The sequence below is a fragment of the Pan troglodytes genome, chromosome 6, assembly GCF_028858775.2.
Source record: "Pan troglodytes isolate AG18354 chromosome 6, NHGRI_mPanTro3-v2.0_pri, whole genome shotgun sequence".
NCBI classification, from domain to species: domain Eukaryota; kingdom Metazoa; phylum Chordata; class Mammalia; order Primates; family Hominidae; genus Pan; species Pan troglodytes.
In genome coordinates, this window is record NC_072404.2 from 43,987,495 (window position 1) to 44,015,430 (window position 27,936).

Here is a 27,936-nt window from a genome sequence, read left to right on the forward strand (position 1 = left end):
GCACACTTGCCTTCTTCTGTTCTCAGAAAGGAATAAGCTCCTTTCTATCTTGGGACCCTTCTACTAGTTGTTTCTTCTATATGAAATGATTAATTTCCTTTATCTTTTTATAGAATTCAACTTCTTATTTTGCTAGTATCAGTTTAAATGTCTTCATTATTCTGTCGCACTGTCCTGCTTCTGTTGTCTGTGTAGCATTTGTTTTCTTATTTGCTATCTCTCTCACCTTGCCAGAATATAATCTCCATGAAGACATATTATTTTGTTTACTGAAGTATTTCCTATATTTAGAACAGTGCCTGGTGCATAATAGATGCTCAGCAAATATTTAGTGAATGGATAAAGATCATTGTGGCAGTGGTGAACAGGTGGGACAGATTGGCAGTAAGAACGTGAATTCAGAAGCAGGAATGTCATGGAACGTGGTGGGAATAGGAAGGAAAGAACTAACCTGAGAGTCACTAAAGGAAGGAGTATGAGAAGACTTGTTGATAGGCTGATTTTATCATCCCCAGTATGCAAAGATGACTCTAAAGTTTCCAGTGATGAACTCTAGAAGAGTAGTACCAGAACTGGCTGGGAAGGGATTTTGTGTGAAACTAAAGATAGTTTATTTAAGACATCTTGAGGTAGAGACAAAAATTTTGAAATGAGGATTTAGAGTATAAGTTAGGGATAGAGATATAAATTTTAGATAATGTCTGTTTAAAGCCAACTCCAAATCAGAGCATTTTAAAGTATGCAGATACCAGAGAAAAGCTATGGGCTATTTATTGCAAAACTCTATGGGCTGCTTTGATTCCTGTTCTCCCAGGAATAGCAAGGGGAGGTCTCTATGTGGTAGAGAACCCCTGTTTGCTGTAGGCCACTTGGAATAATCATTCTTATAATATTCTGGATGTTGACAAGTTTCCTTAGTCTGGAGAGACAGTAATGAGACTAAATGGTTGGGTGTCTTTCAATCATTATTCCTCCTTCCTCCCAGGTTTTCAATTCTATTCATTTGTAGAGGTCTATAGCCAAGCAGGTCTACAGAGCATCCGTACTAATTACAAAGAAATGTAGACCTCCTTAAGGGATTTTAGGGCACAGGACAGTATTTATGGTATGCTTTCATTTTTGCATAACAAATACAAATATGTGAAATGATACCTAAGCTAGGAATACCCTTCCCTATGGCAACTTTCATTCGAATTTGAACCTGGCAAAGGTGTTCCTTAATGTTTTCCCTCTTATCCAGGTCTCTGGTTAACTGTCCTTCCATTGGTCCTCTTTTAAACCCTCTGCATTTGTTTGCTCCCTCTGATCAGGCTAATCCAGGGGCTCTGACAGTTACCCTGCTTGGGTGCTGCATTAGCTGCCGACACATGTCCCCTTACTTGATTTTTTAAAAGTATTATGCTCCATAGTTTCATTTGTCGAATTTTGAGCTCGATAATGTAAGATTTATTTTGACAGTAGCATTGGGAGAGGACAGAAAGTTGTATCAGGTTTGAGTCTAGTACTGTCCTTATTTCATTATCTATTCATGTTAAAAATATATTTAAATTGATAAAAGTGCAGAATCTTTAAATGCCAGGAGAAATAAAAATGAGAAACCACGGAGAATGTTTACACTTCTATCCTGTGTCATGCTAATGGCCATCATTGACGTTTGCCCGGATGTCAGGGGGAGTCTTGGCCTTCCAAGACCTAAGACAGTGGAGCGTGATTAGAAAGTAAGGTAGTCCTGGATAAAGGTGAATTGCCTTCTTTAAAAATACACTTTTGTATGATGGAAGACTTTATCTTAGAAGGGAAAAAATAATTTTCTTAACATTTTAATTTTCCCAAATATGAACTACAGAAGCCATTATTTTTCACTATACATTTATATCTGTTGAATGAATGAATTCAGAGTTGAGGAATTGGAGAGTGCCATCCAGCCCTTTTCTATTAAAATTATGAGAGTTCTTTTCTTCCGCACTTTAGCATTTCTGGGTTCTGAGAAGATAGGCAGGAAAGTTGGATAGGAAATCTTACCTTGTTTTATTTCCACACATAAACCTCTCCTTGTTTTTGCTTCTTACTCTCCTTTCTAGGTGAATGGAGGCATTGAGAACACATTAGAGAAGGAGGTGATGCAGTATGACTACTATTCTTCATATTTTGATATATTTGTAAGTATTTTTTATGTTTCATTTCAGATGTGATAAAACTGACCCAAAAGGCAGATTTCCTCCAAATAGACTTCAAATTCCATGCCCTTTTTTCCTCTTTTGAACACTGACCATATTTTCCTTTTCTTTTAATTCCCCACCCATTCAATGTTCTCTCTCTCTAAATAAGGAATTGTGTCATCATCTCAAGGAAATAAAAGATTAATGACAGATAAGGGAGGGCAACAGAAGGAGCCATTCCTATTTTCTTGTTGGAGAGCCTTTATTCTTTCAAATGGCTCAAATAGAACCCATTGACATATCTAGTCACTGAAAGGAAAATTCACCTATTTATATAATAAGATGATGAAAATGACATCTTTTTTTTCTTGCCTTGTTTTTTCTTTCATAATGGGAGATTAATGTGAGACCTAATTTGCTATTACATTAAGTTGTAGAGCAGGGATTCCCAAATGCTGGTCTACAGACCAGTGCCAGTCCCTGGTAGTCTCCAGCTAAATCACAATAATGAAGACAGTCTGGTGAGTTCTTCATAAAGCTGTGTCATTTTTGTATATATTTTTTAAAACATCCCTTTATTTTCTTACTTTCAGCTTCTGGCAGTTTTTCGATTTAAAGTGTTAATACTTGCATATGCTGTGTGCAGACTGCGCCATTGGTGGGCAATAGCGGTGAGTATGCCCTGCATGAGTGGGTCATCTCCTCCAGTGCTGGTGGCCAAGTCCTGCTCTCAACAGGCCTGGGCTGGGAGAAGATACAGTTCTAATGCAGGTGGAATCCCACTAGCTTTCCTGAGTCCCGTTTCCTCCATACTTAAGTAGGTTTAATACTCCAGGGCTTCTTTCCAATGTTAATGAGTAACTAGATTTGTCTCTTGGTGCTGAGCCAAATGAGGAATCTAGAAGCCCAACAGTGATTATTGGCCAAGCACCAAGCCACCCTCTACCTCATTTTGCAAATAAGAGATGAGAGGAGACCTCTGTCACAGAGATATTTGGAAAATGTCTTATTTGGTTGAAACTGCTTAGTGATTGTTTTCATGACATGGTCCGTACTTATTTAGGTAATTGCCTTACCCCCTCCTTTCTTCCCCACAACCCCCTATCTTGGAGGGAAAAGCTCTCAGTCTTTCTATTGTTGCCTTGGACTTCTCAAGGACAAGGACTTTTTTACTTCTCTGTTTCCTGGCATCTAGCACAGAGAGCTTTGGTATTCTTAATAAGCATTTAGAGATTGATAGAATTACTAGCAGTTCTGCCTGACAGATGTCTGAATATTTGCCTTTTGTAAAGCTTTAATAAGTCAGTTCTATGGGAAGAAAATGTGGAGCTCCTCAGACTAGAGAGAACTGCTCAGAAATAACCTGCAGTTCTGCGATTAGAGGGTGAGAGCTGGGGTCTGGGTGGCCCAGGCCTGGGTTTCTCCAGCTGGGAATAGGACTTGTGCTGCCCTCCTGAGTCCACTAGGGGGCGATGTCTGTCTGGGCCATGTCTTCTGAGCATTCTCAGAATCACGGGGCAGCGGTCAGACCATCTGTTAATCCGGAAGCTCTCATTTCATGGATATAGGCTGACAGTCTTGGCCAGACTTGACTCCCTTTCCTGAATACTCTTTTGCTGATATCATCATAGCTTTTGATGATTGTACCCTCCCATTTTTCTGCATTTTCAACAACAGATCCCATTGGGATGTTATATTCCTGAGTCCCCATATGTATGCTAGTATTTGTCAGACCATCCCTCTCAATGTTTGTTTTAGAAAAGTGTTTGACATATAGATATTCAGTGAGAGCTGTAAGACAGTATCTTCAATATCTGCTTTCAGATTATCTGAAGAATAAGTCTAATTTTAGCAAATCATTTTATTGCTTCTGATTCTTGTTTTAAAAAACATTTGCAGAGAAGAGTCTAGAAGCTGGAAGGAGGAGAAGTCAGCTGGTATTTAAAGAGTGCATAGTGTGAGCCTGTAAAGTTAATTAGTGTCAGAATATAAAATGCTAAACTGCCTCCTCTCCCAAGCAACTGTGTGTGTGTGTGTGAGTGTGTGTGAGAGTGTGTGTGTGTGTGTGTGTCTTTGTTAATACTTATTGAGCAAGATACTTGGTGTTCCCTGTCCTCCCTTCTGTCAGTCAAGCTACTATTGGTATTCATTTTGGTTAGGTTTCACCATGCTAAAAATATTAGTTGAAGGAACAGTGACAAGGCTCAGGTATTATGGTATCTCTGGACTTCACAACCCCTGGCGAGAGCCCTACCTATGCACTTTACCGGTCTCTTCATGTGCTTGTAGAGGCTTTGGAATTGTACCTTCTGGTGGATCAAACTTAGTTACCTAGCACACCAGCCTGCTGAAATGTGGGAGAAGAAACCACACACAGTCATTTAGGGATTGTGTCACATGTAGAAGCCCATTTTGCCCCAGTGTGGGTCTAGGGGAGAGAGACTGAGTGATATGGGAAGGAGCCAGGCTAGGCACAGGTTTTTCAGGCATTGCCTGCTCCTGGCTCAGACGGGTCTCTTGTGAAGAGGGAGGTACCTTCACAGTGTGAGATGCCTAGTGTGAACAGTGCTGGATTATGTGTCTTGCAGTTGACAACGGCAGTGACCAGTGCCTTTTTACTAGCAAAAGTGATCCTTTCGAAGGTATGGCCTACCACTTTTTCTATACAGTTACCATCTTCAGTGATGAAGCCTCGTTTTTCAGTGTGAGTTTGTGGTAACTGCATTTCCCTTTCCTGGTCATATCTTCCAGCTTTTCTCTCAAGGGGCTTTTGGCTATGTGCTGCCCATCATTTCATTCATCCTTGCCTGGATTGAGACGTGGTTCCTGGATTTCAAAGTGTTACCTCAAGAAGCAGAAGAAGAAAACAGTAAGTTCCTCTCAAAGTCAGCCTCCTGAGGCGGGCTGGGTACCAAGCTGGGAGGAAGAGATGTGGTTTCTTGGTGTGAATGGGGCTGCAAATGGGTAGAGTTAGGCAGTGGTGGGGTCTTCATTCTTTAGTGGCTACAGCAGAAATCGAGAGAAGGGTTGGGTGGATGAAAGGGTAAGTGACAGAAAGCAGCTCCTCTCTCCAGCTATCAGGCCAGGCTTCCCCTGGAAGAAAATGTGAACACTGGTGAAAAGGGCATTCAAGCAATAACAGAAAATAGCCAGCACTTTTTTCTCCCCAGACAGCTTGTTCTTTTCTCCCTGTTAGCAATAGGCAGGACAGTAAGCATTTTGTGCATGTAAACAGAACTGTGCTGTTTAGGGTCAGAGAAAATAAAACCAATTTTAAGTGAGTGGAAGCAACTATTCTAAATACAAGCCAGTGATTCTCCAAAGTCTCCCATTGTGATCCATACAGCAGTTGGTGGCTTCAGATGGGCCACTGTTAGAACAGTTAAATGCCTAGGGCTGGGGACCATTGGTGGGTTTAGGATGAAGATTATTCACAGGAGGATGACAGCAAGCCAGAGCGATGCTCAGCCTTTCACCATCCTCTGAGTAGCTGAGTCATAGCTAACAAGGTGTACTCATGAATCCTGCCAAAGCTGCTATAATCTCATCATGGCTTTCAATATCCCAGAATATTCACTAGGAAGGCCAAATGATTGATTAAGCTTTATGGTAAATTACCAAGCTGAAATTCTTCTCCACATAATGTCCTTAATGGAAGCCCACATGCCCCACCCACCCATCTTAAAGGTGAAACGATCAAAGCTCATTTCAGACACCCATGCAGTTTCAAGACATGCTGTTTTTATGCCTCTGCTGGCCATCTGGCTCAATTTGCCCTGCCTCATAGGAAAAAAAATAGAAAGTTAAGCATGATTATAACTTCAAAAAACAGCAGGATGCAAAATAATCTTGCAAGTGGTTTTATTTTGGAAAATCTCATTTACATAGAAGAAATATATAAGAAAAGAATAATTCAAGAGTAGATTTAAAAAACCCATTAATCAGACTGAGTTGTACCTTCTATCCTATGCCATCTATTCCTTTGTGAAAGTGTATTTTGGAGAAGTTATAAGTAAAGCTAATGAAAGTCTTTTTTAATTGTATATAAATATAAAACTGAACTTTGTTGAAAACATATGAACTATTACTATGACTGAGGCTTGAATGGTTATAGGCTTAAACCACATTCAAAGTGACTAATAAAGCAGAACACACAATTAATGAAAATTTTAAATTAGCACTTATTTTCATTGTCAGTAGCATGTATGACACACATACCTGGTATCTGCTATTTGGCCTGGTGCTTCCTCCGACTTTATCCTGAGGTTAACTCAGCTTTCAGTCAAAAGAACTTAAGCGTTGGTGGCCTTGCGTGTGTTAGTGTTCCTCAGCTGTCCACGTCCTGCTTTCTTACCTTTTCTTTGCTTTTTTAAGACACTTTTTTTCTTTTGAAACCTTCTTGTTGCATAAATATTTGTCATCTTGATTGTTCTTTATATATTTATAAAAGGCCATCCCTGTATTGCACTTTACATCTGGCATCTCTCTAACCAGATGTAGCCAGCAGACCATTTGTAGGAACTGACCATGTTTTTTATTTTACTTTGTGTTTTGATTTTGATACTGTGCTTTTTTGTAGGAAGGCAGGTACTCACAAGGGAAAGATGTAAATACTGAGTTATTTTTTCTAAGACAGGGCCTCACTTTGTGAAGTGCAATGGCACAATCATGGCTCACTGCAGCTTTGGCTTACTGGGCTCAAGCAATCCTCCCACCTTAGCCTCCCCAGTAGCTGGGACTACAGGTGTGCACTACCACACTCGGCTAATTTTTAAATTTTTTATAGAGACAGGGTCTTGCTATGTTGCCCAGGCTGGTCTCAAACTCCTGGGCTCAAGCGATCCTCCATCCTTGGCCTCCCAGAGTGCTGTGATGACAGGTGTGAGGCACCATGCCCAGCCTCGTGAGGCACTTATTTAAACTGCTTAGTTATCTGTCCTTACAGTATTGTTTGTCATTTGTTAATGAAACTTATTGTTTGGTTGAAACATTTTTAAAGTACCTCTTTTTCTAAAGGTATTTCATTGTAATAATAATACCATTTTATTTTACTTAATCTTGCCGAAAAGCTACCAGAAAGGTGACCTCATTCCCAACATCTGAATTTCTTCTCTTCCAGGACTCCTGATAGTTCAGGATGCTTCAGAGAGGGCAGCACTTATACCTGGTGGTCTTTCTGATGGTCAGTTTTATTCCCCTCCTGAATCCGAAGCAGGTAAAAAACTTGATTATTATTTGTGCTTGTATCTCTCATTCAAAGGCTCTGCTCTTCCTTCCTTTCCCTACCCCCTCTGTTTCTCAATATACTTAGCTAACATCTAACATGCCAGGCATTAGGGATATGAAAATAGGTGAGACACAGTCTCACATGAAACCAGTGGTAAGACACAGAGTTGTAAAAATAAATGTCATGGAGGAGTGATTAGACACCATGATTTGTGATATGTATCTTAGAAGACACAAAGACAAGGGGAAGCGTCTCAGTGCTCTCATTATTGCGGTTCATCACCAAACCAACCTCCCTCTAGGACTCCCATATCTGAGAATGGCAGCACTGTCCAGCCAGTTGCCCAGATCGAACACCAGAGCCTCACTGTTGGCTCCACCCCGTTCTTATGGCTCACATCTCATCATTCACAAAGCTGTTTCCATCCTCTCTCCCTTATTTCTACCTCCATTTTCTCATTCAAATCCTGCCGCTTCTTATCAGCTCCAACCTCATTTCAGCATTACTTTCTGCAGTTTCTGCAAGAGCATTTGTCTCCCTGCCTCCAGTTTTGTCTTTCACTAACCAGCAACCAGAGTGCTCTGTTAAAAATAACAATTACACTCAGCAACAAAAATAAACAACCTGATTAAAAAATATGCAAGGGTTTTGATAGACATTTCTCCAAAGAAGATAAACAAATGGCCAATAAGCACATAAAAGATGCTTAACATCACTAATATTAGGAAAATGCAAATCAGAACCACAACAGGATACCGCTTCATACCCATTAGGATGACTATTACAAAAAGCAAAACCAAACAAAAAGACAGAAAATAAGTATTGGTGAGAATATGGAGAAATTGGACCCCTTGTGCATTACGGGTGAGAATGTAAAATGGTATAGCCCCAGTAGAAAACAGTATGGTGTTTCCGTAAAAGATTAAACATAGAGTTACCATATGATTCAACACTTCTACCCCTGGGTATGTACCCAAAGGAAATGAAAGCAGAGACTACAGCAGATATGTGTATACCCATGCTCATAGCAGCATTATTCACAGTAGCTAAATGGTGGAAACAAATCAAACAGCTGTCAGCAGATGAGTGGATAAACAACATGTATGTACATCCAATGGAATATTATTCTCCATTAAAAAGGAATGGAAAGCTGGGCACAGTGGCTCATGCCTATAATCCCAGCACTTTGGGAGGCCAAGGTAGGAGGATCGCTTGAGCCCAGGAGCTCAAGACCAGCCTGGCAACATAGGGAGACCTTGTCTCTATTAAAAAAAAAAAAAAAGAAAAGAAAAGAATAGAATTCTGACACATACTATAACATGTATGAACTGTGAACACATTATGCTAAGTAAAATAAGCCAGACACAAAAGGACTGTCGTATGATTTCACTTAGATGAGATACCTAGGGAAGTCAAATTCTCAGAATGGTGATGATGGCTGCACAACAGCATAGATGAACTGAATGCACTGGATGGCGTGCTTAAAAATGGTTAAAGTGGTAGATTTTATGTTAAATATATTTTTCTATGGTAAAGAAACCACTATTTTTTAAATTGCTAACACTTTTTTAAGTGTCAGGTGCTGTTCTAAGCTTTATTAATATTCACTCATTTACTCCTCCCTTGTCTGCTTATCTTCTGAGATACAGATCACAAACCATAGTGTCTAATCACTCCTCCATTACATCCATTTTTTACAAGTCTGTGTCTTACCACTGATCTCTTGTAAGATTGTGTCTAACCTATTTTCATATTCTTAATGCCTGGCATATTAGATGTTTGCTAAGTGCCTCCACTCTGTGATGTAAAACTCGTATTATCCCTAATGTAGAGATGAGCAAATGAGGCACAGAGAACTGAAGCAATTTACCCAATATCACACTAATAATAAGTGGTGTAGCTGGGATTTGAAGCTGGGGTCTAGTGCTAGAGTTCATGCTTATAACTGCTAAAGTATATTAGCCTCTTGGTGTTTATGAAAATATAGACTTGGTCATGCCAGTCCCCTGCTCAAAAGCCTTCAGTAGCATAAAGGATAAAGAAATCAGTAGATCTTAGCCTCGCTGGAAGTGCCCCTGTGGGCACTGTCACCAGTTGTCTAGCTTCTCACCTTGTGACTGCCTTCTGGTGTGCTGTTCATAGCTCTTCTGAAAATGTTGTGCTCTAGAGCCCTCCAGCCATTGTCCACCTTGCTGTTTCCATTCTGAGCATGATCTCCTCTGCAATCCTAGTGTTTGCTCACATGTTCCCATGTTCTTCCCAGCCATGCCTACCCTTCCCATCACTCCCGGCAGTCTTAGAACATCCTCAGCATGTTCTTTGGAACCTCTTCCACAGCCCTGTCATCCTGTGTTGTCTGCACTGCCTTCAGCGCTGACCTGGTCTGTTTCTACTGCTGGGTTGTAAACTTGAGTTAGAGACTACATCATTGTATTCCCTATATTAGGCCTAGTTAATATTTTAACACACACACACACACACACACACACACACACACAGAGTGGTAAAAGGGATTCCAGACAGAAAGAGCCATGAATGATTGAAGATTACAGCCATGTGAAATATCAGTGTACTGGAGGAACTCCAAGTAACTTGAGATTCTGGACTATTGGTGTTGGATCTGAAAGCAGCATACAACACAGAAACATAGAGCTAGATGAAATACAGATATGGATTTGTAGAAAATCTGTTTCTAAAACAGTAAAAACTAGAATTAAGTATTAAATTGTTTATTACCTCATAAGGATTATTTCACTGAGATGTTTTGTGTCATAGGACTTTACTCTTTGAAAAAAGGAAATTCATATTAGAGTTCATGCATCTCTACTTCTTTTTCTAAGACTAATACAGGTTCTCAGTACTAATGTATTTTCTTAACTAGAGTTCAGAACATAGAATAGTAGTGATACGAGGAACACGGCCTCAAGCATGCCTCATCAAACTTTCTAGTTCTGGGATCCATCTGCATTTCACCTTTATCATTTACCACCACCTAGTGGTACCCTAGAGCATTACCATTTCCTTGAGTCAGGAAGGTAAACAAGAACAAAACATTTTCATGGTGTTCCACTGTGTAGCTGCTTTGTTTGACAAAAGACAGGTTACTAATGGGCAGAGAAGGAGTGGTCAGAGTGGACTACCTTATTATATTTGCATTGTCTGAATGTTCAATTTAGGAAAGAATTAAAAATGAAAACTGTTACTGGAATTAATATGCCTAGAAAAAAAAGACTACTCTAGAGCAAAGCTTTTCCCTTATGCCAATAGCTAAAATCAGTAGCTTGAGGTTCTAAGCTGCTGTTGCCCTGCTACAGCACTGACTTCCCTGGTACACATGAGGGCGTCCGAAAAAGGCCTGATGTGCCTTTTTTTGTCTTTTTTTCCTCCACCACCTAATACAGTACCTGGCTTATATTAGACTTATAACTGTTGAAGAAAGGGATGAAAAGAAAAGGGAAAGAAATAGGAGGCACCATAAACAAAAATGTTAGCATTTTTCCTTGTAAAGGAGCAGCCTGAATTTTAGTATCACAGGGATAGCACGGTTTATTAGATATACTTGTAAAGGATATAAAAATAGTTTTTTTGCAGCCTTGCTTGTTGATCAGATCGCATCCTGCATCCCTTTGTATTAAATGGAAAGAATTAGGAAGCATGATCCTCTCTCAGATGACTGGGTTGAAATTATGTGTGGTCAGAGAGCTTAAGTGAACCAGTTATGAAGCTGAAGAAAGGGTAATTTTTCACTTCCTAAACCATGGAAAGATTAACTTAAAATGAGGAATTGCTCAATTGCATAATATAGCCTGTCCTGTGCAAGTCTAGATAAGGCATTCATTACAATTCTAAGTTGCCACCTCCCCAGAGTAGCCATGCATCCTGGTTTGCCTGCAGCAGCCTTGCCTTCTTCTGGTTGCCCCATATAGTTATTATTAGAAGCCCTTGTATCTCTCAGCAGTGTTCTTGTTTAGATGATCATTTCTATGATCGCCCTATGTGTCGTGAATAGATTCGAAACACAGCTTTTTCCTTTTAATCAAAATTTTGAAAATTATTGAAAAGTCATTGCCAGGGATACTGAATTATATTGACTTTTTAAAAAAGCTTGATTGAGGTGTAATTTGCATATAATAAAACTCATCCATTGTAAATGTATAATTGCATGATTTTTAGTAAATTTATAAATTTTTAATCAATATTACAGTGTAATTTTGGAACAGTTTCATTACTTGAAAAACTTCTTTCATGCTCATTTGCAGTTAATCCCCACTTCTACCTCTAATCCTAAGTAACCACTGATCTTCTTTGTATCTTGACAAATTTACCTTTCCTGGGCATTTAATGTAAATGTAGTGATATGATACATGGCTTTTTGCATCCAGCCTCTTGCTTAGCATAAGGTTTGAGGACCAACCATGTTGTAGCATATATCAGTGTTTTGCTCCTTTTTGTGGCTGGGTATTATTCCATTATATGGATATACAACATATTGTCTGTATCCACAAGTTGATGGACATTTAGATTGTTTCCACCTTTTGGTTATCATAAGTATATCCAGCTATGAACATTCATGTACATGCCTCTGTGTGGATGTTTATTTTTGTAATTCTTGAACAGATTTCTAAGAGAGGATTTGCTGTGTCATGTGGCAAGTTTCTGTTTAACTTTTTTTAAAATTGTCAAACTGTTCTTGATCGTGGCTGTTTTATTTTATGTTCCCTCCAATAATGTACAGTAGTCCTTTCTTATCCACAGTTTCACTTACCTGAGGTCAATTGAGGTCTGAAAATATTAAATGGAAAATTCCAGAAATAAACAGTCCATAAGTTTTTAATTGTGTGCCGTTCTGAGTAGCATGATGAAATCCCACACTCTCCTGCTTCGTCCTGTCCAGAACGTGAATCATCCCTCTGTCCAGCAGATCCACACTGTATGCACTGCCCACCTGGTAGTCACTTAGGAGCCATCCAGGTTATCAGATCGACCATCCCAGTATCACAGTGCTTGTGTTCAAGTAATCCTTATTTCACTTAACAATGGCAAAGTAGTAATTCTGGCAATGCATATATGCCAAAGAGAAACCATAAAGTGCTTCCTTTAAGTGAAAAGGTGACAGTTCTCAACTTAATAAGAAAAGGAAAAAAAACATATGCTGAACTTTATCATGTTCGTCATATGGCAAACTTTTTCATAGGTATGTATGTATAAGAAAAAACATAATATTGATAGGATACAGTACTATCTGTGGTTTCAGGTATCCAGGGATAAGGGAGATTACTGTATATGCATTTCAGTTTCTCCATATATTCACCAATGCTTAGTATGGGGTCTTTTTGATCATAGCCTGGCTAGCAGATTGAAAGTGGTATCTCATTGTGGTTTTAATTTGTATGTTTGTAGTGATACTGAGATATTTTTCATGTTTCTATTATATGTAATTCATAAGTCTTATTTAGAGAAAAATCTATCTCAAGTCTTTTGCCATATTTTTAATTGTGTTTTCTTTTTATTATTGAGTTGTAAGAATTCTTTACACATTCCAGATAAAAGTGCTTTCATATATGATTTACAAATATTTTTCCCAGTCTATTATTTGTCTTTTCATTTCTTCTTAGAGTCTTTTGAAGCACAAGTTTTAAATTTGATTAAGTGTAGTTTATGAATTTGTTCTCATATGGATAATATATTTGTGTTCATATCAAAGAACTCTTTAACTCTATGACATGAAGATTTTCTCCTACATTTTCTTCTAAAAGGTTTTTTAGTTTTACATGTTTCAATTAAGATTACAATACATTTTGAATTGATTTTCAAATATGGAGGAGGTAAGGGATTAATTCATTCTCTTGCTTTTGGATATTCAGTTGAACAGCACCCGTTCTTGAAAAGACAACCTTTCCCCATTGTACTGATTTGACACGTTTGCTAAAATCAGTTTACTATAAACTGATTTTGTGCCAAACCAATTTTTATTTTTTTAATTCTGCTTTCTTAAGGTGAATACTTATATGATTGATTTGATACTTTTTTTTCTTTTCTTATATAGCCATTTAAAGCCATAAATTTTCCTCTAGGAATTGCTTTAGTGATATCACATGAATTTTGATATGTTGTGTTTTCACTTGAATGCATTCCTTGGCTTTCAGCAGGTTGACACGGATGTGTCTGCATGTGGATCTCTTTGTATATATCCTAATCTGTGTTTATTCTCCTTATAAAATGTGCGGATTAATATTTCTCAGCCAATTTGAGAAATTTGAACCATTAATTCTTCAAACATTTTTCTGACATTTTCCTCCTTCTGGGATTCCCATTACATGGTTGATTGATATGCTTGATGTCTCTGAGCACTTCAACTTTTCTTCAGTCTTTTTCTTTCACTCAGAGATAGTTTGTTTTGACTGTCATTTTTTCCTGGGAATGGTCACACTTTCTTGATTCTCTGCCTATCTTGTTTTTTTTTTTTTTTTTGATGAAAAGTATTTTGCTGAAAATAAAGTAACTCTGGATTCTGATTTTTTTCCTGAAACATTGCTGTTCTTGCTCTTTATTTGTTTAGTAAAGAGCTATATCTTTATATAGCTGTGCTAAATCTGTGAAATCTATACACCCTAGGATGTGTGACTTCTTCTGTTTTCTCTCAGTTTTTTGTTTTATTGTCCATTAATTCTTGCCTATATTTTTAAGCCTAGCTTCCTAGGAGTTACCCATGTCTAGAGCCTACTGATTAGGCAGAGCCTAGCTAGTGATTACACAGAGGATTGCACTCAAATACCTGGATCAAGGCTTCCATCCTCTGCCAGGTAGAAATGTACATGGGTTGGATAGCACCTTCAGCGTTCAGGCCATTTTCAAGTCCTCCCCAGCTTTTACTTTCTGCTAAGTCCTTTCCTGCTCTCTCTGCGTATGCTTAGAGCTCAGGCTAATTGGCTGGCTTGGGCTCTCTTGGGTCTCCTCTGTGCATGGAGACAACACCAGCTGGGCATATGCTTGTCCCAGTGGTGACCACAACTCAGCCTCCCAGAGTAGTTGGCCCTTTCTGCTCACCTGCCTCTGAATTTGTCACTTCACTGTCAGTGTCACTGGGCATGAGCGTGGCTCCCCACTCCAAACTAAGCGATCTCCCTTCAACTGAGTAGCTTTACTGCCAGTCCCCATGGCCTGCCTCACCCTAGCAGAACCTCCATGCCCATTGAGCTGGGTACTGGGAGGTTGGAGAAGAACAGGGGCAGCTCCAGGCAAGACACAACTGCTATTCCCTGAATTCTGCAGTGTTTCAAACATAAACATTTCTCCAGTTGTTGTGTGCTTTTGGTCATTTCTCCAGTGGTGAGATGGCTAGTTTTGCCCATTTTGCCACATTTTGGGGGTGCCTTTCAGGGAGAGGATTTATTGACTTCTTCACTTGGCCGTAGCAAGAAGTCCCTTTTAAAATATGTAAAGAAGACATATTGTTATATTTTAATTAAGGGTTTAGCTTTAATTAGGACTCCCAAATAATTCCAAGACATGGCAACTCACTGTGGTTTCAGTGCCACTGGCCTAGCAGGTTGAAGTGAGCTTGGGAACAGGAAGATCTGATGTGACCATCTTCCTCATCCTCCTTCCACAGTAAGGACAGGCAGTTCACCACCTCCTGTCTCTATGATGGACAGTGTGTTAATAGGGTAGAAAGTAAAGCCTTCAACAGTTAAGTCTTTACCTATTCATTTTACTACAAATTCAACCTAACCGTGTGACATTTATGAGGTTAAAATGTTTTCTTCAGATTATCAGGCATTCTTTCCCTATAACAAATTTGTTCTTGGCTATAATTCAGGTAGACATTCTCCTTAGGGAAAAAAAAAAATGTCCTTTTTAAAGTATGTTATCTAACAAGGTTCAGGCGCAGTTGAGAGAGGCTGCAGCTTTTACGTGTGAATTGATGGCATCTCTCACCCCCTACTTTGGTCTTCTCTCAGGGCCTCCTCTGCTTTTTTTTTAATTCCCCTTCCCTGATTATGAAAGCCATGCATTTAAAAAAGTGGAAAGAACAAAAATTAGAAATCACGTATCCTTCAAACTATTTGGTAACATCAGTATTGACAGTTTAGTTTCCTTCTTGGGGTGTGTGTGTGTGTGTGTGTGTCTGTGTGTGTGTCTGTGCGTTTAATCTCACATCATTGTGCCCATGCTGCCTATATTATTCATATTCTGCTTTTTAAAAATATAATTTAAAAATTATTAATAAAGTCAATTCAAGTTTATTGTAGAAATGTTAAAATATCCAGAAAAAAATATAAAAGTTACGTGGTTATTTTCTTCTACTCTTTCTCGTTTGCACACATATATTTGGTTTTTAATTTTATCAAATGTGATCTCATGGCATTTAAAGTTTTATTTGCTATACATTTGCTTTTACCTTACAGCGCATGCATTTTTCATGTTATAAACTCTATATAACCATAATTTTAAGTGGATACAAGATATTTTATGGAACTACAGTATTAACCTTTCTTCTATTCTCAGACACTTTGCTTTCTTTTCTAATTTTTAGAGAGAAAATCTACATAATGAATAATAAGCATTATTTCCTCAGGGATAGGTCTGTCCTAAGGAAAGAATTCCAGAGTGGAATGACCAGGTCAAATCTAGGAATATCCTGAAGCTCATGAGACATTGATCCAGAAGGGCCAGACCGTGGTCACTGCCACAGTGCCCTCTCACTGCTCTCTCGCTCATCTGCCACAGCCATTGTTAGAAACACCTAGATTCAATTATTTGTACCAAGCTCAACATTTTTGCATGTAAAAAATATATGCAAGCTTGTCAGCAAAGAGGCGGAGGAAGAATAGTGATTGATAATAGTTATTGGTCTGCATGAATATTCTTAGTACATAAGTGAAATCCATTTTGACAGATTAGTGTAAGTGATAGATTATTGTTTAAAGGTTTTCCTGTTACAAGAAATAAAGTAAAGCTTTCAAATAGCAGTTAACCTAAATCTCTTGAGGATTAAACATATGTTTAATGTTTTTATGTGTATATGTTATAATTTTAAACATATTTATTTAAAATAGTTTGTTACTGTAATGGAATGAAATACTTTTTCTTTGTCCCCTTCTCCACCATGTAGGATCTGAAGAAGCTGAAGAAAAACAGGACAGTGAGAAACCACTTTTAGAACTATGAGTACTACTTTTGTTAAAGTAAGTGTTTGAAATGAAACCATAACAACAAAGTAGTTAAGTATGGAGATTTCCTTTGAGTAGAGTCAAAGTAGAATTCAAAGAATAAGAGTGTAAGGATAGCCAGATTTATCTTACTTGCATGAATTTATCAGTCACATTTTATTAATGCCAAGTGTCTTAACATTTTTTATACAGGTATACATTTATAAGGTTTGAAAATACCTCAGATTTCTAAATTTCTAAAGAATAGAGATGAATTTATGTTAATTTACTTAGCCAGAATGTCTACATGCCAGTCACATGTCATTGTTTTAATGACAGGTACTAATCTATGTTAAGAGGACAGCAGTCCTGTGAGATACAGGTGCTGTTATCACCTCCATTTTACATTTGAAGCAGCAGAGACATAGAATGGGTCACTTATCCAAGGTTGCACAGCTAGACGAGGCAGCGTTGGGGCTCAGGCCCACACTTTCTGGTACCAGGTCCACTGCAGCCCCTCACTGGGACATTTCTCAAGGATTTTGGAGCCTCTGAGATGAAAGCTGCTGTACATCCAAAGCAGTCATGCTTAATGGGCTCCAAAGTGGAACACATTGTTAAATCCCTTTAAGTCATCAGAGAAAATCATTTTAACCTCATAAATAGAAGGCAATTGAAGTAAATTGTAGTAGCAGCAAATCTGCCTGACAGTTTAACCACAGAAGGAAAAAGCTGCCAGATTGTGAGTCATTGGGAAGCTGAGATAGAAGCTGACTGGGTGGGAGAGGCAGCCAAGGTCACGGCGCATGGAGCCCCAGTGCCTGCCTCCTCAGCCCCCAGCACACCTCAGCCTCGTCTCCCCACCACAGTCATGTAGACACGAAGCAGAAATGTGGGCATGCTCGTAGTTAAGCCTTTTCTGAAATATTTTAACATGAATTCTAGTGTGACCACACGCATGGTCCTTCGTGTGTCTGTCACAGCCCCTCTTCAGCACACAGACTTTTATGTACATGTAAGGTGACCGTGGCATTTTGCCTTTTAATGCTATTTATTAAATACTTTTGTCTTCTCTCTTTTTCTAAGTGTGAAAAACCCTCACAGAAAGTCATCGAGGCAAAAAGAGGCAGGCAGTGGAGTCTCCCTGTCGACAGTAAAGTTGAAATGGTGACGTCCACTGCTGGCTTTATTGAACAGCTAATAAAGATTTATTTATTGTAATACCTCACAGACGTTGTACCATATCCATGCACATTTAGTTGCCTGCCTGTGGCTGGTAAGGTAATGTCATGATTCATCCTCTCTTCAGTGAGACTGAGCCTGATGTGTTAACGAATAGGTGAAGAAAGTCTTGTGCTGTATTCCTAATCAAAAGACTTAATATATTGAAGTAACACTTTTTTAGTAAGCAAGATACCTTTTTATTTCAATTCACAGAATGGAATTTTTTTGTTTCATGTCTCAGATTTATTTTGTATTTCTTTTTTAACACCCTACATTTCCCTTGTTTTTTAACTCATGCACATGTGCTCTTTGTACAGTTTTAAAAAGTGTAATAAAATCTGACATGTCAATGTGGCTAGTTTTATTTTTCTTGTTTTGCATTATGTGTATGGCCTGAAGTGTTGGACTTGCAAAAGGGGAAGAAAGGAATTGCGAATACATGTAAAATGTCACCAGACATTTGTATTATTTTTATCATGAAATCATGTTTTTCTCTGATTGTTCTGAAATGTTCTAAATACTCTTATTTTGAATGCACAAAATGACTTAAACCATTCATATCATGTTTCCTTTGCGTTCAGCCAATTTCAATTAAAATGAACTAAATTATACTGTGTGCTGTTTTTTCAAACATGAATATTCCCCTTGATTCAAGGGAAGTCAGGATGTCTGTTAGTTTTCTTTCATCATTCATTGTGTCATTGAAGAAAAACCTAATTGCCTGTAGTGGTGATGATGCTGGCTTGGGTAGAAACTGACCTTTGGTGCATATCAAGTCACTTCTGAAGGGGTGGCCTGCCCCTCCACACCTGTGGGTATTTCTGGTCGGGTGGGGCGAGAGACTGAGAAAAGAAATAAGACACAGAGACAAAGTATAGAGAAACAATAGTGGGCCCAGGGGACCGGCGCTCAGCACACCAAGGACCTGCACCGGCACCGGCCTCTGAGTTTCTTCAGTTTTTGTTCATTATTATTTTCATTATTTCAGCAAAAAGGAATGTAGTAGGAGAGCAGGGTGATAATAAGGAGAAGGTCAACAAAAAACGTGAGCAAAAGAATCTATATCATAATTAAGTTCAAGGGAAAGTACTATGCCTGGACGTGCACGTAGGCCAGATTTATGTTTCTCTCCACCCAAACATCTCAGTGGAGTAAAGAATAACAAGGCAGTATTACTGCAAACATGTCTCACCTCCTGCCACAGGGCAGCTTTTCTCCTATCTCAGACTTGAACAAATGTACAATCGGGTTTTATACCGAGACATTCAGTTCCCAGGGGCAAGCAGGAGACAGTGGCCTTCCTCCATCTCAACTGCAAGAGGCTTTCCCTCTTTTACTAATCCACCTCAGCACAGACCCTTTACGGGTGTCGGGCTGGGGGACAGTCAGGTCTTTCTCATCCCACGAGGCCATATTTCAGACTATCACATGGGGAGAAACCTTGGACAATACCCCGCTTTCAACGGCAGAGGTCCCTGCGGCTTTCCACAATGCATTGTGCCCCTGGTTTATTGAGACTAGAGAATGGCAATGACTTTTACCAAGTATACTGCTTGTAAACATTTTGTTAACAAGGCACGTCCTGCACAGCCTTAGATCCCTTAAACCTTGATTTTATACAACACGTGTTTTTGTGAGCTCCAGGTTGGGTCAAAGTGGCTGGGGCAAAGCTACAAATTAACAACACCTCAGCAAAGCAATTGTTGAAAGTACAGGTCTTTTTCAAAATGGAGTCTCTTATGTCTTTCCTTTCTACATAGACACAGTGACAGTCTGATCTCTCTTTCTTTTCCCTACAACTTCTATCTGTGCTTGTTCTAAGAGTGGATCAGATCTCAACAGTGCAACAGGGAGGCTTGCTGGGAGGCTGGAGTCTAACCAGGATGAGCGTCTCATAGTGGAGAAGGGGCAAGGAAAGTCTCAAATGTCTGGCCTTGAGACTAAAACCTTAGAACTCAATGGTGTTACGTGAGTGAGAATCTCCTGTTTCAGGATTGGAGTTGCATATACACCAACCTCATAGATGATGCTTAAGTTGCCAATCAGGTTGTTAATTTAACCTGAGAAGGAGCTCTCACCCCCAGACATGCTGGGTGAACCAGTAGGATGTTGCCAGTCCTCAGAGGAAGCCAAGTCTGGCTGAGAAGTCTTACCTCTCTAAGCACAGACCAAGAGGAATGAGGTATAGTATTTGAATATGCTAGGAAGTCAGACTGTGGGAGCCTACAGTGATTATCTCAACGATTGAGTTATATATTCCCCTCGGACTGCATAGATTCAGCCCAGGGGCATGGGCACCCACTCTGCCATGTTTCGGTGGGGTAGGAGTGGAGCCATTTGTCCTTTATGCTCACATTGCTGAGCAATCCTCTGATGGACCCTTATCACTCATTTATCTGATGTTATTGTCCTATAGTAATCCTTGCTCTGGTTGATGCTGAAATCATTTTGTCTCTGTAGAGGGACTTGATATGATTCCATTTATGACATTCATTACACCGTTGAACTCAGGGCTTCTATATCCCTGGTTTCCTGTGGAGAAAGCACATCACTGTTGCCCACATCTGTGTTCTACCTGTGCTAATAGGTTCATGAGTCTTGTGTCACCCTGTTTACACTGAGGAAATGAAACCAAAAGTATTAGTGTCTCTGAATCAGGTGCCTCTGGAAGGTACAGATACTGGGTGGAATGTTAGGATCATCTCCGTGCTGCAAGATGTCCTCTGGTCTTCAGGACAGTGTCATGGGAGTGGACCGAAGGTGCCATGTCTGAACAGTCCTGGGCATCAGATTCCCAACTCACCTAGTAGCTAATGAACCTTGAATATCAAATGCAGGGAGCCCCACCTACCCACAGCGTGGAGAGTGTGTTTGATAGTAATCTTGTATGTGTGAAAATGGGTATTTTATTTCCATTAGCTGTGGGCTCTTGAAAGTGAGCAAAGTTGGTTGTGGTTTAACTGTCCTCGTTTTGTCTTACAACACCCTAGCCACCCCATGCACAGCCCCAACCAGTAGGGGCTGGTTTGACTTTGAGCATTTTCCATGAATCAACCACATTTGCCAGAGCACGTAAACAAAAGAAGCCTGAGAAAATAAAACACCATCCGCCACATCAGCGCCCTCCCACCACCCACTCTGCCTCCTCCACCACCACCACTGCATTCTCTCTCTACATTGCTGAAGTTCGGGGCAGCCCAGCTTGCGTTGGGGAAGGAAATCGCTAAGAAGTGTGAAACCACAGGAGACATTGCCCAGTACCTCGGCTGGTGATATCAGCCCCACAAAGCCCTTAGTGATCTGAAAGTTTCCTCTCCCAGTGCAGAAATCATTCCAGATTTCTCTATAGAGGCCAGGTATTTGCCCTAAAGAGATTCAATCAATTCATGAGAATCAAGGAGTAGATCTAAATTAAATTTGATCTTTCTTAAGTCTGGTTGGTCTTGCTTTGTTTACAAGTAGGATTCTCTACTTGGTTTCCAAAAGAACATGTTTCACAGAAACAAGCTGATTGTAGGCAAACCAGAAAACCTTCCCAATGTTCAGTAACACATTGTTTTAATTCTAATATATAAAAATGTTTACTTCAAAAGGATTCACCGGAGAAAACAGAAAACACACAATCACTTATTTTTTCACCCATGTACCAACAATGAACATTGTTTTATCTTTGTCTGCAGAAATACACAGACACACATATAAATGAATGGCATGCCTATTTGTGTTATTACTCAGTAGAAAAAATGGCCAAAGGACATGAACAAATATGGCACAGAATAATATAAAATAGACCTTAAACATAAAAAGATGTTTATCTTCACTCACAGTAAGAAAAAAAGCAAATTAAAACCACAATGCAGTACTATTTTTACCTGTCAAATTAGCAAAACCCAACGTTAAGCAGTATGCTGTCAGCACTCACACACATTGTGGGAGAAGGGGTTAGGGCTATTTCTATGGAGGGCAGTTTGGCAGTACCCATCAGAATTACCAGTGCATATATATGTTCAAATGACATAAAACACTATCATTCATTTCAGCATTTTTTATAATAGCAAAAGACTGGTACTAAACCAAGGCACCGATTGAAAGTATGTTCACCAGTGAAAAATATCTGTATTTAGCTGGGCACAGTGGCTCACACTTGTAATCCCAGCACTTTGGGAGGCTGAGGTGGGCGAATCACTTGAGGTCAGAAGTTCGGGACCAGCCTGGCCAACCTGGTGAAACCCTGTCTCTACTAAAAACACAAAAATTAGTTGGGCGTGGTGGTGGGAGCCTGTAATCCCAGCTACTCGGGAAGCTGAGGCAGGAGAATCATTTGAACCCAGGAGGCAGAGGTTGTAGTGAGCCGAGATCAGCCACTGCACTCCAGCCTGGGCCACAGAGCAAGACTCTGTCTCAAAAACAAAAAAAAGAAAAAAAAATACCTGTAGTGAAGTGCCCCTGTATATAAACATAAAAAGAGCTTTAAGATTTATAAATGGAAAGAGATGTGCAGATTAATATATGCTATATACTCCCTGTGTAAAAAGGGGAAATGAGAACATATATACATGTACATGGATACTTATATATGTACATCCATATTTAACTAAATAAAAATTGGAGTGTTTTCGAACCATGTAAGTGTTCAAATGTATTTATCTCACAATAGGATTTATGCTATGAATATTATTTTTCAACTCCATATCTATTTATTTTCCAGTTTTTAACCCATTTCCTTTTTGCCCCAAGAATACTCATTTCTAATCCTAATGCAACAGAAATGTACATGATGTTACATTAGGATTAGAGAGAAGTTCGGTTTAGAAGTAACTCCAAGAACAGTTTTTGTTTTGTTTTGTTTTTAAGAGAGAGAGAGTCTCACTGTGTCGCCCAGGCTGGAGTGCAGTGGCGTGATCTCAGCTCACTGCAACCTCCGTTCCGCCTCCGGGTTCAAGTGATGGTCCTGACTCAGCCTCCTGAGTAGCTGGGACTACAGGTGCACGCTGCCACTCCCGGCTAATTTTTTGTATTTTAATAGAGACGGGGTTTCACCGTGTTGCCCAGGCTGGTCTCGAACTCCTGAGCTCAGGCAGTCCACCCGCCTCAGCCTCCCAAAATGTTAGTATTACAGGCGTGAGCCACTGCGCCCAGCCCAGGAACAGATTTGACATTTTATTTTCACGTTGAAAATCAGTCAGATTTGCTTCAGCCTCAAAAGAGTGTGTTTATGTAAAAACAGCGAGCTGCACTTTTTTCTAAACGGGAAATGGGTTAAAGAATCTATACTTTTTGGAAGATGCATATTTGTCTATTTATGAATTTCTGGTTGTTCATCTGGGTTAATTTGGGGCTGTTTGAAATAACACTATCGTGAATGAACATCCTTGCACATAAATCTTGGTACACCACATTCATTTCCTTGGGAAATAGATGGGTCCCATGATAAGAACACCTTCCAGGTGGCGTGTGTTCCACCCGTGTGTAGTGAGCTCTGAGATGTTTCCTTACGGCTTGTGTGGAGCACAGCTGGAGTTCAGGCACTATTTCAGTCACTCGCTGGCCTCCACCCTGGCTGCATATTAGAATTATGAAAAGAGGATTTTCCAAGGTCCTGATGCCTGGCCCGTGATAAAGGCTCCCATAAGGAGAGCCCCTGGTAGGATGGATAAGGCAGCAGGTCTTAAGTCAGACAGTCCTGGAATCATGTGAAATCTGGGACTCACTCAGTGGTTAATTGGGCATATTTTTTAACCTCGAGATCTGGTTTTCTTATCAGTGAAACGAGCATAATGGCTGTAAGGTGATGCAGTTGAGAGCATTAGAGAGAGAGGACACAAGCTGCCAAGCCATATTTCTGCTGCTCAGTAAGTGGTTGGTACTCACTATTCCTCAAACACAACAGAAAAAGCAAATAAATGAAAAAGAACCTAACAAATCATGGTGCAAGCTACGCATCTACTCAAATAACTTTTCATGGCTAATGAAAATCTTGAATTTCTAGCTGTTTGGCTGAATTATATTGGTGTAGTGTCTCTGGTTATCTCTTATTACTCAGAATTTCTCACTGGCAGTTATATAGGACTTTGATTAGTATAATGGGGAAAACATTAATCGTGACCTTCTTGAAAGACCAAAAACCTTCAAAAATAAAATCTATGAGGAAAGGAATTCCAAAACAGTAGAAAAAATAAATAATTAGAAATATTTTGAGAACTGTTGAACTGAAGTTTTACTTTTTTATAGTTGAGAAATATATGGAGTTTTTTTATATATAGTTTTTCCTTTTTTTTTTTTTTTCTTTCTTTTTCTTTTTTGAGACAGAGTCTCGCTCTGTCGCCTAGGCTGGAATGCAGTTGCGCGATCTCGGCTCACTGCAACCTCCGCCTCCCGGGTTCAAGTGGTTCTCCTGCCTCAGCCTCCCAAGTAGCTGGGACTACAGGCACAAGCCACTACACCTGGCTAATTTTTGTATTTTTAGTAGAGACAGGGTGTCACCATATTGGAGTTTTTTTCTTTTTTATTTGACAAGCGTGTGAAGTATGCTAACTCTGTAGTGACTATTGAGATATGTGTTTTTATGTAGAACTGTATAAATCTTTGCCTAATTTTTCCATTGCACACCTGTGGGCGCTGCCTGTTCTGGTACTTATTTTGTCCAACCATGTGCTTCGGTCTTTAATCACAGAAGTCCTATATGATGGATGGGAGCTCAGCATATAAAAGTCTTCCCAGCATTGACAAATTGGCAGGTTGGCTTATAACCCTCTAATTATCTGAACAGCATTGGAGCAAGGAGGGGAAATGTGAACAGCCAAAGAGGCAATTTCCTTCCTACTTCATAGCCTAATAAGGAAGGACATTTTCATGTGTTAATTGAAACTACAAGTAACCTGTTTTCACTCTAAGAGGAAATAACATAGAAGGTAAGAGCGGAGGTCCTGGAGCCTGGCTGCTTGAGTTCAAATTCCAGCCCTGTTTCTTAGTAGCTGTTTGATTATGCGAAAGTTTTTTAGCCCCCTCTGCCTCAGTTTCCCCATCCATAGAACAGAGATAATTGTACATATAGAATTTTTGTGAGAATTAAATGAGTGAACACGTCCTTAAGCCAGGACCGGGTACATGGTGGGCACTGTATTTGTGATTGCTATCATTACTTCCTCAGGGTGGTAATCACTGAATTTGTAACTTTAGGTAGAAATCTGAAATTATTTAATCTAAACACATTCTTCTAAAGACAGATGAACTTAGGCAATGTGGGATGGTTAAGAAAAAATTGTGGCCGGTCATGGTGGCTGAAGCCTGTAATCCCAGCACTTTGGGAGGCCGAGTTGGGCGGATTGCCTGAAGGCAGGACTGAGGTTAGCTGAGTGTGGTGGTGGGCACCTATAATCCCAGCTACTTGGGAAGCTGAGGCAGGAGAATCACTTGAACCTGGAGGTGGAGATTGCAGTGAGCCAAGATCATGTCACTGCACTCCGGCCTAGGCAACAGAATGAGACTCCATCTCAAAAAAAGGAAAAGAAAAGAACAAATGGTACAGCTTGTTAGAGCCAGACCAAGTGGCCAGGGCTCTAACTAGCTGTGAAGTGTGACTAGTATTCCTCCCACACCATGTGACCTCCCGATATGTGGTAGCTGTGCCGTGGTGGAAACGTACTGGACCAAGAACGATGCATAACCTTCTTCTACCTCCTACCTCAGAAATGCACGTGGGTGTTCCAGAATCTCCTCCAAGGTGATTCTGCAGAGCTCTGAGCCTGTTTAGTCTCCGGAAGGAGCTAGGGTGTCAGAATGTTATACATACCCAGAGAGCACCGTGAACCGTCCTGCTGTGCCTGAAATTTACAGTCCATTAGCACCCCCAAAAAGAACAGCTGCAGATCTAGGACACACACTCACAGGGGTAGAATTTCTATACTCTTTACAGCCAAGGAAGCAATAATGGTAATTCCAGAGTAGGTCAATTTTACCCAAAGAGAAAAAACAAATGGGAAATTAGTGACAAACCAGTGGCCTGGAGTGTAGATAAGGAGAAAACATAGGTGCACCATGATTTCCTTAAGAAAGCTCTCATTGACTCTGGTGAGGACGCCTTTAGTAAAGAAACAATGCATGTTTTGTTTTGTTTTCCACAGTTGAAAGTCGGTGAAAGGAAAGACGTGATGTTGGATAAATGTGTGTGTGTGTGTGTGTGTGTGTGTGTGTGTGTGTGTGTTTAAATATATGGGCTCTGGGTTCAGAGGGACCTAGCTTTAAATTACGACTATTACTTTAAAAATAGTGACCTTGAGTAGGTAATTTAATCTTTCTCATCTGTGAACTGTGAGCCTTAATTGTACTGACCTCAACTGGCTCATCAAGGATTTCTGGATGCCTAGTGCATAGTAGACACTCACTGGGTCCCTATTCCCACCACCTAACCTCTCTGCGGAGAGGTGAGAGTAGAGATAACTGTTAGTGCTTTTGCATATGTGTGGAATCTACTATGTGAAAGGAAAAGAAAAACTCTGGATCCCAATTCATCATGCTATGTTTTAGAAAAAAATAAGCCAAAAGCTGGGTCATGTGAGAAGCTGCCTTTCCTTTTGTGCCTAAACAGAGAGCTACAGATGAAAGGTGAAATAGCTCCAGAGGTAGCTACTCTATGTTAACCGTATCTTATGTAAAGTGCTGATTTATTGAGCGCAACATGAATACATAATTGGCAGTTCCCCTACCTGCTCCCTTGCTCTTGCAACATGTGGATAGTTATACCCTCCCTCTCTCCCCTCCAGCCCACTTTCCATTTTTAAACATTGAGGCCCTCAATTTCATCTTTGGAGAAAGGTGTAGACCATAGACTGTTTCTGTGATTCCATGTTATTTTCTTCTGATCATGCCCTTAGCCTAGGCAAAATAAACTTCTAAGTTGATTGAGGCCTGTGTCAGACACTTTTTGGTTTATTACTGTCTCTAGAGCACCAACAGTGTGTGCCGATACTGTGGAGGACTTGCATGTGCCAGGTGTCATTAACTCATCTAATCCACATAACTTCAGGAAATGGGGCATTATAACTTCATTTTACATGAGGACATTATGGCACATAGATTTCCTGGAACTCACCTGAGGTCACACAGATACGAAACACCATACCCAGGATTCCTGGGATCAGAGAGCATGTGCTGAACCTCTCTATCACGCTGCCTCTCTGCTGTTAGGGCAGCTCTCACGGGGATATCGTGAGGATCAGGAAACACAGTGTCTGCGAAACACTCTAGAGCTGAGCTCACACGGTACACGTCACAGTAGATAGTGTCCTAAAGCCACTGGAATGTCCTAAACCAGATGAATCTGACTCTGGTGACCTTTCAAACAAAAGCCACATGGGCTCCTTCGTTTGGTTGTAGTTCCTCTTAGAAGGTGTGATAACCACGATCTCAGGGAAAGAATTAGAAATGGGGTGTTGGACCATTCTTACAACCAATACAGAATTCCACAGCCCAATTGCCATGCTGTTTCTTACCTTGGATGTTCAATTTGATGTCATCCAATTAAAATACACATGGACAAAAGTCAACTTTTCATTTTTTTAAATTTATTTTGCTTATTACGGAAAAACACACCACATAATTCAACTAGTAAAGAAGACTGCTTCAGGGCATGTAAAATGAGAGGCTTCCAGGCAGTTATCTGATTAAAGAACACTAAGAGAGGGACAAGGCTAGAAGCCGCAGGCTGTCTACACTATAGCAGGCGCTATTTGGGTTGGCTGGAGGAGCTGTGGAAAACATGGACAGATTGGTGCTGGAGATCGCCGTGGCTATTCCTCATTGTTATTACAGAGTGAGGTTCTCTGTGTGCCCACTGGTTTGAAAACCATTATACGATAATGATAGAATAGTACACACATGAGAACTGAAATGGCCCAAACCCAGAAAGAAAGCCCAACTAGATCCTCAGAAGACACTTCTAGGGACAATAACCGATGAGGAAAAGATGGCCTCCTTGTGCCACCGTCTGTTATGATTTCTCTCCATTGCAGCAGAAAGCCATTCTTCTAAGCAGACAGCAGGTGATGATGGCAAAATAGACCACAGTCTTGAGGAGCAGGAGGAGGTACATGTAATATGCAGAGGTGTTTGTGAGCTGCAGCAGTAGTGTATCTAAGAGAAATTGCACATGTTCTTTTTACAGAATAAGACATAT

At 40.0% G+C, this 27,936-nt stretch overlaps 1 protein-coding gene and 1 gene segment (V, D, J or C); one reads left to right on the top strand and one right to left on the bottom strand.

Annotated features, from left to right (window-relative positions):
- Positions 1-18,373, top strand: part of STARD3NL (STARD3 N-terminal like) — a 56,574-nt gene extending 38,201 nt beyond the window's left edge. For 12 of the 20 annotated variants that reach the window (XM_519050.8, XM_009452911.5, XM_054687479.2 and 9 more), the window contains 7 exons: positions 2,082-2,159; positions 2,753-2,830; positions 4,748-4,801; positions 4,911-5,028; positions 7,279-7,374; positions 16,502-16,574; positions 17,625-18,373. In XM_519050.8, the coding sequence (XP_519050.1) occupies positions 2,082-2,159; positions 2,753-2,830; positions 4,748-4,801; positions 4,911-5,028; positions 7,279-7,374; positions 16,502-16,557 (480 nt within the window). In that variant the 3' untranslated portion in view covers positions 16,558-16,574; positions 17,625-18,373. The remainder of the gene's footprint in view (positions 1-2,081; positions 2,160-2,752; positions 2,831-4,747; positions 4,802-4,910; positions 5,029-7,278; positions 7,375-16,501; positions 16,575-17,624) is intronic. The other 8 variants (XM_009452914.5, XM_016957285.4, XM_054687481.2 and 5 more) reach the window with 1 other exon arrangement.
- The window catches only part of LOC134807002 (T cell receptor gamma constant 1-like), a 29,709-nt gene continuing 15,610 nt past the window's right edge, over positions 13,838-27,936 (bottom strand). Inside the window, 1 exon segment of the C gene segment in view lies at positions 13,838-27,893. Within this exon segment, the coding sequence occupies positions 27,751-27,893 (143 nt within the window).